At 41.9% G+C, this 12,265-nt stretch overlaps 1 protein-coding gene across 1 annotated transcript in view; it reads left to right on the top strand.

Annotated features, from left to right (window-relative positions):
* Window positions 1–12,265, top strand: part of LOC306951489 (vascular endothelial growth factor receptor kdr-like) — a gene marked incomplete at both ends in the record, with an annotated part of 114,534 nt that overhangs the window by 98,375 nt on the left and 3,894 nt on the right. Inside the window, 5 exons of the mRNA XM_079541992.1 lie at window positions 2,948–3,047; window positions 3,619–3,724; window positions 5,398–5,522; window positions 5,765–5,843; window positions 8,058–8,152. Of these exons, the coding sequence (XP_079398118.1) occupies window positions 2,948–3,047; window positions 3,619–3,724; window positions 5,398–5,522; window positions 5,765–5,843; window positions 8,058–8,152 (505 nt within the window). The remainder of the gene's footprint in view (window positions 1–2,947; window positions 3,048–3,618; window positions 3,725–5,397; window positions 5,523–5,764; window positions 5,844–8,057; window positions 8,153–12,265) is intronic.

Genomic DNA, 12,265 nt, shown 5'->3' with positions numbered 1-12,265 from the left:
GTTTTCATTCAGATCATCCAAGCATGCCTGTGGTTTGGCACCACTCACATCTGCAGCTCACACGATAAATATTTAATTAAGGATTTGTGTCACTGATTGAACTCTCTTACATAAAAGTTTTACAGATATTTGAGAGCCAGGGAAAGGAAAGTTATTTGTCATTGCTACAGGGCATGCTTTAGCTCCCACTTACAACTGCTGCTTTTTACAGGGTCCCACAGAGTTAGCACCCTTGAAAAAAATACAGCTTCTGACTAGCAGAATGCAGAGTTGGTTTGGACATGGGTCCTGCCAGGGTCAGCAGCTGAATGACGCATGATAGGCTTCCTCTTGACAGGCTGGAAGACTGGGTCTGTTTTGGTGGCATGCAGGGAAATCAGAACTGGAAAGACCGTGTATTTTAATCTGGGGCTGGGTTTGCATTGAGCTCTGCATTATGTAAATGGAGTCAGCACACCTCATGTCAGGTTGAGCCAGCGATTCCTAATAGATCCTGAAGGCATTTACAGAATGGCAATGTCCCTTGGAATTTAAATGTGCGCTGTTCAGAAGGTAATCAAATGTAATTATGTAAACAAGTAGTGCCTGGTTGTATAACATCAGCATCTTATTATCCTACTAAAATAAAACCAAGATCAAAAGAATGCTACTATATCAAATGCATGCCACTTCTTTGAGCATTTTGAAACAGATTTCCCCCAAGGAAAACGTAATGTTTAGACCTTACACCATATGCCTCAGCCTACATTTCTCCTAAGCTGTCTCAGCATCCCACATCCAAGTTCTGTGGTAGTCTAGATGAAGTATAATGGTAGTGGAAAGGGAGATTTCCCTACTTTTGAGATCTGGACTGCCTTCAGCTAGTAGGAGTCCAGCAGTGGTCAAAATATAAACTAACAAAACATTTTGCAGTCATAATTCAAGGCAGTTTACCATTGCATTCCCTGTGCTTGGTCTCACCAAAATATTGCAGTTGCTTTGATCAGTGATGTAATCATGAATAGGTAACTCAAATTGACTGACTTACTTGATTTACTGAAGGAACTGGGGCTGTTCAGGCTGGGGAAGAGGAGGCTGAGGGGAGACCTTATTGCTCTCTTCCAATAACTGAAAGGTGATTGTAGCGAGAGTGAGGTTGGTCTCTTCTCACTGGTGACAGGATGAGGAGAAATGGCCTCAAGTTGCGCCAGGGTAAGTTTAGGTTGGATATCAGGAAACACTTCTTTACAGAAAGGGTTGTTAAGCACTGGAATAGGCTGCCCAGGGAGGTGGCTGAGTCACCATCCCTGAATGTGTCTAAAATCCATTTGGATGTGGTGCTCAGGGACATCATTTAGCGGAGGGTTGTTAGGGTAGTATGGTTTGGTTGCAGTTGAACTTGATGATCTTTAAGATCTTTCCCAATGTGAGCTACTCTATGATTCTATGACAGATCAGATGGAATTCTCCATCCTTCCTCACTCAGTTCCACTGCCTTGTCTTCAAGGTCTCAGTCCCAGTCGACTTATACAAAGACAAGCTATGGATAGGTCAGGAGATGTACAAGTGGCAGTTTAGTAGGTTGGACAACCGTCAGTGCTTCCAGACCCTATACCTATCCATGCCATTTTCTTAGTTTAACTGTGGATAAACTGTGCCATAGTGCCTATCTGTCTGCTTAATTGGAGAGATTATGAGAGCTGATGGAAGCTTGTTTAGAGATCTTTGACCAATGAGTGATGCCATGTAAGCTGAACATTACATTAGCAAGTTATTATGATCATAATGACAGAACAAAGACAAAATTAGGAAGGAAAATCAAGATGCAAAGCAGAAATAGCTTTAGGGAACACTCTTGACACTGTGATCTGATACTTGCACATCAAGGAATGTTCTGTGCCTCCAAACTTTGAATGCCATCAGAGCCTATTTGCTGTGTTGAGCTGCCCTCTTATGGAGTGCACTGGACTTCGATCCCTGCATAGTGGCAGATTGAGTGATCGGGTTCACAGAATAGAATAATTCTAGGAATAGTCACATTCTGGCATGCTCTTCTCTGCTTTCCTCCAAAAGATTTCTGCTCTGCTTGTGGTACCTCCAAGAGCAAAGCACTTGGTGATGTTTCCAAACTAGGGGAGAAATTACAGGAAATAAATACATAGGAATGCTGTAGACAGTAAATGATATACAGATTCCTTGAGGGCTGGATGCAGATCCAGATTGTATTCAATCCTCTTTGCTAAGAGTTGATTAAAGTTTCTTCCAAATTCACCATCCTGCCTGTAAGATGCCAAAATGAGAAAGACAAGGGCTGAACTACAGGTAGAGCTTTTGCTGAGAAGAAAGGGAAGAAAACATTACAGATCTTTCAGGTTTGTCTCCCATAGGTTAAGTAATTTTTCAAACTTCAGTACAGACATCTCTTGAATCTTAACCTATGAGGTTCAGATTACTCAGATGCCAGGGTACTTCCACAAATTATATGTCTGCTTCTCCTTTTTATGGTGCATTGTAAAGTGTAGGTGCTATAAAACAATGATCACAAGTTCTGATAAGCCCTTTTTCTCTAATTGGTTGCAGAGAACAGTACATTCAATTAAAGCATATTCCTCTGAAGATAAATGAAATCAGTCTCCCTGGAAAACCATACATAACTGCATGAACTAGAAATCCCTTACCAAGAGGTCATCTGAAATCTCAAACTAAAAACGTTTATTTCTCTTCTGCCATGTTTTACCTTGGAGTGATCCACCCTATATTACAGATTCAGAGCAGACTGTGTGACTGAAACCTCTAAAAAGAAAGAGTGAGTCTGTAATGGGTCACCAACTGAAACGTTTAGACAGTGGTTACAACCCCTTCTTTGCTCCAGCCTCTTTCACTACAAGACTCCAGACGATCTCATTTCTCAGTGGATGTCACCAACTCGTGTTTCATTCACTGAGCACCCCCTTACATTTCCCACCAGGTGCCTCTCCATACCCTGGAGTGCAGATAGACGAGGACTTCTGCCGACGGCTCAAGGAAGGAACCCGGATGAGGTCACCAGAATATTCTACTCCAGAAGTGTAAGAGCTCCTGGCTCTGTATTGAGAAATGCTGCACGTCATTTAAGTATCACAAAGGAGATTATAATAAGTCTAGAGGAGGAAGGAGACCTTCTCAGATGATGGCTGTATTTTGCATTTTGTTTTCAGTAAACATCGTAGTTGAGCATATGTTGGATCTCCTGATAACAGATGAATGCTAGTGAAAGGCCAAGTTAGCTCAACCTCTGCCAACAAGAAGACGAACAGATCTCCCTAAGTTTGTTGTAGTTCGTGAATGTAAACTCAGAAAACTGTTGTGTGCTGGCATCCATAGCTATGACTTATTTCAGCAACATCAGTAGGCCTGTCAGTCAAATCAGTCTAAAGCTAGGTGAGAATGAAAAGCCTACAGGCTTGTTTGAAACAACAGATAGATTAAAAAATGTTCCATGTGGAACTAGAGTAGAATTTCAGCACATGGAGATTTGAACACATCTTAATCCCAAACTACCCGAGTGAGGACCAAAACATTCAGTAGCAGAAAAAAAAACCAGTTTGGATACAAAGATTGTGTCATTCTATTTTTTCAATACCTGTGGTTTTTATCTAGCTACCAAACAATGCTGGACTGCTGGCATGGAGTGCCCACAGAGAGACCCACCTTCACTGAGCTTGTAGAGCGCTTAGGAGACCTTCTTCAGGCCAATGTACAGCAGGTACAGCAACACAAATATTTCTGCAGTGAACATGGACCTATACAGATGTGTGTGTGTGTGGATGTGGATGTGCCTGTACACAAGTAAAGACTGTGCTAAGCAGCAATATTAGATTTGATTTCATAACAAAGCTCACAAGGAAAATGGCTGCTGAAATGGGTAAAGAAAATGTTTATGATTCAAAAGGGATTATATTTCAAAACTAGGAGTTTATCCATATCTAATAAGAGAAACTTGCAGTACATTAATTTAAATATTGGCTCATTTGCCCCTTAGAGGAACACTGGTGCTTTACCTCACAAACAATTTTAATTAGATTTCAATATAGTAAACTGCTAGTTGGGCTGAACTGTCTCTCTCAAATTCTGAGCTTATGTTCATCAGCGCTCTTAGGAGCTTTAAAAGGATACAGTGTGAATCTCAGAAAGTCAATTACATAATTATTAGTTTCATAATAGTTAACCACTTTCCTTCCTCAGTGAAATCAACCTGATCCACTACGTAATTGTCAATTTACAACTCTCCTCCAGCTCTTTCCTGTTTGTAAATAACTTTAGTGAAGCCAAGTTGAAGAGGGTCCAGTTTGCAATATGAAGAGCTTGTGAGCTTTGTGCTGAAAGTGAAGTAAATTAAGGAGATACAAAATCATGATAAGGGAATAGGGCACTAAAATGGTTCAGAAGCAAAGGAAAATTTGGACAAATAGTTTTAGGGCTTGGCAATTTCTGATGATTTCTGCAGTGATGTAAATGACAATGCGGACCTTATTAATATGTGAACTGAATTCCATTAAACTTGTGGCACCAATTTCTTGTAAGAACGAGGAATAAAATCCTTCCAGGCTTTTCGAAGGACTGCCTCTTCCTAAGCTGCAACTCCTTAAGCTGATAATATGCAAAAAGTCTCCAAGTAGGCAATATTACTTAACCATATTATTTAACCAATTCCAAATTCTGTTAAAATTGTATCAGCCATAAGGACTTTGTGACTTCCTGCTGCTTCCTTCCTCCTCTAAAATTCTTAACTTCGGATTTTGGTGTCCCTAATACTGGCCCCTTGAAATTCCCAGCACAATGACAGTGCAGGGTATTGCTTTGAGGAAGGGTAAATCAGTGAAATTCCATTGCCTTTCACCAGGGCAGAACAGACAAGCATCTGGAATGCAGCAGTGATCACAAGGAAATTGCAGCAAACTCACCAAGGGCACTGCTGTGAAAGGCAGCACAGCCAGCTGCTGGCTGCACACCCACTGACCCCTCTGTGCGCCTGGCTCTGCCATGCCATGTGTGAGGGATGTCTACAAGAGCTGTGAGTGCTGTGAGAACTGGTGGGGCAATAGCTCGGACAGGTGCCTGGAAGAGAAAACAGACCAACTGCAGATGACCACTGGGAAGTTAGAGAGTTTTCAATCTTTTTATGTCATAGATTATGCAGTGAATAATTTTCCTCATACAAAGCCCTCCACACAGTAAGTGTTGTATAAAGCTGCACATTCTAACTTCTATGTGTTATGAAGAACATTAAAGATTGCTCTACAGAAATATACAACTAAAATAAAAAGTAGTCCTTTCCCATTGTGAAGCCCTGTATAATATGGTAACTTTTAACATCTGAGATGGAGTGTAAAACAGCATTTACCAGCTTTGTGTTCTCTTATGCTAATTATTTTATAGGATGGTAAAGACTATATCCCACTGAACATTACCTTGTGTCCTGATGGAGAGCCTAACTCCAAAACTTGCCCAGTGGAGGAAAATTTGAACAACTGTGTTAATCGCTGGAGTGCAGTGGAAACTGGGTAAGAAAAATACATGTCTGAGCACGGGTGTGAAGGAGAGGGAGATCTGATGTAGCTGGGTTGTTCTCACAGTGTGGCAGTTCTAAGTGAGTTGGACAAAAATATTTGTCAGAGCGTTGTTTGTTAGTTACAGGAGATGACAAAGAAAGACTGGGATGGGAATGGAGCTGTGTCAGGGCTACTAGCTGAGCTACCAGCACCTGCCTGGGCCTCATGTCGCCCTTCAACTTCCTATCTTTCAGCAGCGGCAGCAAAAGGCGCCCTCTGAGTGTGAAGACGTTTGATGAAGTTTCAGTGGGAAAGGAGAAGGTGATGCATGAGGTGAGTGGGGTGACTGTGTCCTTCTCCACTAGCAACACTGACTGCTTGGCACCAACACTGAACACTCATCAGAGTGTTTGAAATCTCTGTGGTCAGAAAAAAGGTTTTAAATTGAGGGGAATATTTTGCCCAAGCATCTCACACACAGGGCTGTGTGACAGCAGAGGAACCTGCACTTACTTTGACAAATAATTTGAAGAGAAGCTCCTGTGTGAGTAGAATGATGTTGGTCAGGCTGCAGAGCTTTATGTTACAGCCAGACAGGAGCACATCTCAGTATTGGTTTGGTTTTTTCCCTGTAAGAAAATGGCAGCTTACTGAAACTGAGCCTTTGAAGAAAATGTCCCCAGGGGATTCTGGCTGGCTGAACCAGGCAACAGCTGGATGGTGAGGGGGTCAGTTCAGGAGGAACCTGACCAAGATTCAAATACTGGCTTTCCTGGATTCAAAGGGCTTTACCTTGCAAGTTCCCCGATCTAGGTGGGCATTTTTGTTGATAGCTTAATGGTTCTGCATGTGGGAGGGTGTTGAAAGGTTTCATTTTCACTCCAGTGGAAAACAAAGGCTTGTTTTGTTGCAGAATTTGTTGCTTGGCTTGTTGGCTTCCCCTGAAATTAAGGTTCTGGGATGGAGGTTTTTTCTATTTTTTTACTTTCTTATTTAAACAAAGAAAACAAAACAAAACTCATAAATTTACTCAGGTAATAATCAGCTGCAGCGCATCCCGCTTGCCTCAGTGACAGATCCTGCGCACTAAAGAGAGACGTTTGTAATGCATGTTTGAAGCAGGTAGAAAGAAAAAGAAATTGGGTAGAAATGGAAGAAGGCATGCACCTTCAGGAGCAGGAAGAGAAAAGAAGAATGTGAGCAGCTACCTGCTGCTGGGGACAGCCCAGCACCCCCAGTTAGTGCTCCCTTGGGAGCACAGAATTGATGCTCATTATTCCCTAGCATTCTGCTGAATGTAATTTCTGTGCCTTTATCAGTGCCTCTTCAGGGATTAGGGGCTTAGAATTTCCTCTGGTTCCTGCACCTCCTTCTGACGGATAAAGATTTGTTCCTCAGAATCATGTGGAGACATTTAGTAGATAGAGCTGGTGTCAGTAAGAGATTTTTGCTGCCAGCACAAGTGTTACTTTCCTAAATGTTCTTTCTTCGTGGCATTTTAAAGCAACTCCTTACATGGAGGGAGAAAAGTTTTTTTTTTTAAAAAAGAGGGTAATACACTAACAGATTGGATGTGAATGTGAGATATCATTGCGAATCTTTTGAAGAAAATTATGGTATGATCTACTTTTGGACTAAGTAAATGCACTTGGATTACTACAATTATCTTAAATACCAAGGCATTAATGCTGATTAGGTCATTATTTGAAAAAGTTGCCCAGGAACTCTAAACTCTACCACACCTTCCTGCCATTCTGTTGATTTTATGTAGTATCTTGTTAAGATTATTTTTTTTTACAATTTCTCTGCAAGAAAATTGAAAAGGAACACTGAGAGAAATTATTTCTAGAGCATGTTATTTTAAGGGGAAATAATAAAGATAAAAGACAGAGAGAAATCCAGGCTAAATAGCTGCATAATCAGGACCAGCTGGCTGAAAACTGATAATAGTGGCCCTGATAAGAGAAAATTCAGAAGAATGGACTTAATTTCCTATACCAACTGGACATATCTCTGTGTTAAGCATGCCACTAGATAGCACGCAACTGAAAGTTTTGATGCAAACATGTGCCTTGCAGGTTGATGGCTGCTGTCCAGCTCTCCCTGACAATGCCTGTGATCTTACAAATATGCAGAGAAGCTGGTAGCTCCTACAATAGTTCCAGCACACAAAAATCAACATATAACACTGCAGTATCACATCTACAGGTGGTCACCTTCCTGTTAGTACCTCCCTGATAACCATGTGGACAGGAAGCTCCAACCTCTGCAGGCCACAATGAAGGAGAAATTGGATTCTCCTGCCCTTGTTTTGTCTGCTTTGTAACTGGAGACAATTTTATGAGGTGAAGTTCTGGGCCAAAAGCTGTATCGTCACAAAATGAAAGAGCTAGAATTTGCTGTTTCTACTCCTTGTCTTTCCTTCTCCACTGACTTCAGTGCTGGTTTAGCTTGATTTCCCCACACTCTCCCCTGGGTATACCACTTCTAATTTCAGAGTCCTCCATGTTGACACTCTGCTGATGTTCTCCTCCTTTTGCTCTCCAGGAGTCAGACAGCGGGATGGTGTTGACATCAGATGAGATAAAAAGTCCAAAGAGGCTGGAAATCCGCTCCTGGCCTTACGGGATCATGGCACTCGCGTGAGTACTTTTGATGCATTTCTTTTGAAGCCAGTGTTCCATTCAGAAAAATGCTTCCAAAATTTACAGTTTTGTTTCTGGTTTCAAAAGGAAAATTTTTACACTTCATAAACAAGCTAGAAGGAGAAGCAACTCTGGATTTCAGTACTGTAACAGAAAGGTCATGGTTAATGTATTTCAAGATCAAGAAAACTATGATATAAACTGTTTCCAGAAAGAAGTTGAACATAAAAGGCACTTCTGGGTCTCTGGAAGGGATGCAGCATTGTTGTATTGTTACTACAGGAAGGTTAATTAATGTGAAAAAAGTTGATTCTTGTGATAAAAATTAAAACCCATTTCATCAGCTTTGAACACATGATGTCTCATCAACCAACCAAACTCCTTTTGCCAAAGTAAGCCAAGTTGCTTTGCAATTCCGAGTCACATTCAAAAAACAGAAGAGCACTCTCTAGTGAAGCTGGTTTCTCTTGTTCATGCTCTAAGTCTGCTAGGACAGAATATTCTGCTCATGACAGATGATAAGAGCAAAATAGCTTAAGACATACACCTCTACTTTGGCTTTTTTCCTGACTCCTTCGTAGTGTTCCCCTTTACTGGTAGAACGAAGTTTGGAAAATGTGAATGATTAATCCAGAGAATAATGTTTATTATTATTCCGGTAACAAAGCTCTATCTAATTTTAGATGCACGGGGCTGGCACCTTTGCAATTGGTGGGATGTGGGAAACACGAAGAAGGAATGTTTAGTGAAGGATAGTTTAAGCACTACAGATTTTTGTAAGGTGCACTTACCAGTGCTGGGAGTTCTTCATTTGCTGTTTCACAGCTGTCATGACAGTCCTCCAGAGAAGACTTTAATCCTACCATCTACATAATCCTATGAATTGCATTTTTGTTGTTTAGTTTACAAGTAGAAGCTGTGCCAGTATTTGCTGTATGTTATCCATTCATGGTACAGTCCATCAGAGAAGAACAAAAGCAGATGATTTCTTAGCTAGCAGTTCTTTCTGTTTCTGTAAGAGTCATGCAGAGGCAGGAAGCAAACCTAGCAGTGAAACTGGTCTGCATTTTTACCTCTGTTAAAATGAATAATAGCAATAATAACCCATGTACTGATTCAGATGCCAACATGTAGAATTTCAGAGACAAGTAACTCAAAATATTGTTAAAAAACAATTCCAGAGCAAAGTATTCCATACTGCTCAGTTAATTAAGCTAATTGCAGTTTAATTGAACGGCCCAGAGTTTCCTCTGCAATCCGTTGATTAGATTTTTGTTGGTTTCCTCTGCATTAAATTCAAAGATTTTTCCCATCAGAGCAATTTCTTGTTTTGCATTGAGTCACAGTTTGTCACATTAAAGAGAGACAACAGATGTAAAAAAGGCTATCACAATTCCTGTATAGTATGGGGGAGTTGACATGAAAGTGCACAATGAGAATATAAAAGTATTTCAAAGGAGGTATAACTCTGAAGAAGCTTGCCTTGTCTTTTCAGACCTTAAAACTATATATTCCTATATGAATGCTTGATGGCAAGAAACAAGCAGAAAGTAGAAAAGGGGGAAGGTTGCCTAACTAAAGGTAAAGAGCCGTGCAGCATTAGCAGGGAGCATTCAGATGCTGCAGAACATGACTGTGCCCTTAGGAGCCTGCTGCTCAGCAGCACTGTGCAGCACTCACACAGCTGGCACAGGACTAGCAGAGGTTGGGATTAGGGTTCACGTATCTGTCCTACGCACACGCTGAGGGGATTTCTGCACAGTGCAGTGCATTGCTATGGAAACCAAAGGGCACCAGCTCTAAAAAAGAAGCTGCTCAAATGTCAGGAACTGTATTGCCACACTACTTTACCTGCTGTGATTCACCTCTCTGCTGTATGATGTCATGCTGACGCACACAACACACACAGCCTCCCCGGTAAAATCTGACTGGGAGATGTCAGCCACCTCTGACTGCACTTCCCCTACTGCTTTTCCACCCTTGGATATGAGGGAACTGGGGAAAAGCAAGGTTCTCTCTTCTCCTTCTAAGCTTTCTGCTGAGAGCTCAACATCCAGCCAGATGCAGAAACACAGAAATCCCCTAGCAGTCTGTTTTCTCAAGATTTTCAGGAAATCCCTCTGAGCTGCTGTCAGGTGAATGGGAAGATGTTTTTCCTTGGCCAGTCCTTTCACTGAGTGTTTGAGGTCCAGCTATTTTGCCAGCTTTTTTTTTTTTTTTTTAACCTTGCAGACTGCCATTGGCACAAAGAACTTTTTTACATAGTTGCAGAGCATCTCAACATCCTCTCATTTGAGACATGACACTCCTTGTCCCCCTCCACTGCTAACTTGGAAAAAAAAGCCTCAAAAACATGTGGAAGTCTTCAAATATCTGAGAAAGGTCAGAAAGGGATTCTGGTTTAACAAGGGAGATAAAGTCATCCTTGTTAATTGTGTGTCTCCCTCTCAAAAACAGTTACCCTGGATCCTTTTCAAACAATCATAATGCCATGTCTGGCACTGGCCAGGCTCCACGAGGCTCAGCTGACACTGAGCACTGATGTTGCACTCAGGGCCCATTGCTGAGGGCTCTGCCTTTGTCAGAGCACAAGTGGACCTAAGGCAGGTCACCAAGATAGGAACAAAATGTTGCTGTGCAAGTGCATCAGGCATTTATGTCCAGATGCAAGGTGTTCAACAGCAATGCAGCCGAGCTGATATTTTCTGATGTAACAGAAAAATGAGGCATGGAAATACTTCTACTCCACAGCAGAACTTAGTTTCAGCAGATTTTTCACCTGTGATGAGCACGCTGAAACAGCAGATGTAGTATCACACTATATGCTTGTAGTGGCAGGGACTTCAGTTTGGTTCTAACTGCAGTGCTTTTCATCTCACCACCTTCTGAGTGCTGGAGCTAAAGTCAAAGGCTGGGTGGTTTGAATTTCAGAGAGGTGACCAGCCTTGTGAGGTGGCATACACTCAGAGAGTGGGTGATTTTTCCTGTTAGAACTTTATTCTAGCTGTGCTTTGTGGTTAGAAATGCTTCAAAACAATGAATTCTTGATTTTAATCCCTTGAGCTTTCCTTGCCAGCAGCTACTGATTGCAGTGATACAGCCAGAGGAATCCCAGGAGTAAATTCTGTTGAGGGTGTCTTAAAGCGAACAGCAAACAGACAGCAAACAGCTATTAGAGGAAGAAATAACCCTTTCATTTCTTTCCACACAGAAAAAATAAAGCAAATTAATCTCTAGTACCCTGTGCCTCATCAGACACCTATGAAAGCTGTTATAGGACCATGAAGCTCCCACATCTCATTATGAGATGCAGCCAGGAGACAAATTGCTCTGCTTGGCAGTGCTCAGCGCTACCTCTCAGCTTTCCCAAAGCACAGCGTCCAAACAAGCCCAGGATTTCCACATGATGCAAGAGTCTATTAGTTTCTCCTACGGAGGGCAAGATACTTGGGCACTTGCAAAGCAATAAGAGCAGCTGGGGATAAGTGCTGTCCTTGTGCTGTAGACCTCAGGGACACATGATTTTCTCACAGCACCTCCCTCCATGCTCCTCTTCAAGTCACTGACCCTGAGATTTGAGCTGTTAGAAACTGCTGTCCTCTGATACAGACACAAACAGCCCCACTGATGATTTGCCAGCTTCTTGGCAACTGCAGTACGTTTCTAACTCTGACCAAGAAGCCTGGTTCTTACAGAAAGGTGAAAAATTTTCATCATTCTCTCTGACCTTCTCATTATTACAGCATTACCCTCTGTGGTATTTTCCAAACAACTTTGACACCTCTCTAGAAAACTTTAAAAAAATATTGTGGAAGGTTACTTAATACTCAGGCTAAGTTTTTCTTCACCCAGTTTCATTCCTGGACTTTCCAAACTTCATCGATAGCAGAAAATCTGACATAGCACAGTTAAAATGGGTACTGAAAAGATCTCACTACCCGCACCACCACACCACACTAAAAAGCACTTGTTCAGGTTGTGTCTCAGCCACGGGATTTGCTGACAGCACTGGAGCCTCACACAGCCCCTTCATGTGCACAACTGGCACCAAGGCTCGTGGTACAAACACACTCACAGACATAGCAGGCTTCCAGTTAGTGGCACTGGGAG

The sequence above is a fragment of the Tetrao urogallus genome (assembly GCF_951394365.1).
Source record: "Tetrao urogallus genome assembly, chromosome: 13".
Classification (NCBI taxonomy): Eukaryota; Metazoa; Chordata; class Aves; order Galliformes; family Phasianidae; genus Tetrao; species Tetrao urogallus.
This window is presented reverse-complemented; position numbering and strand designations above follow the sequence as displayed.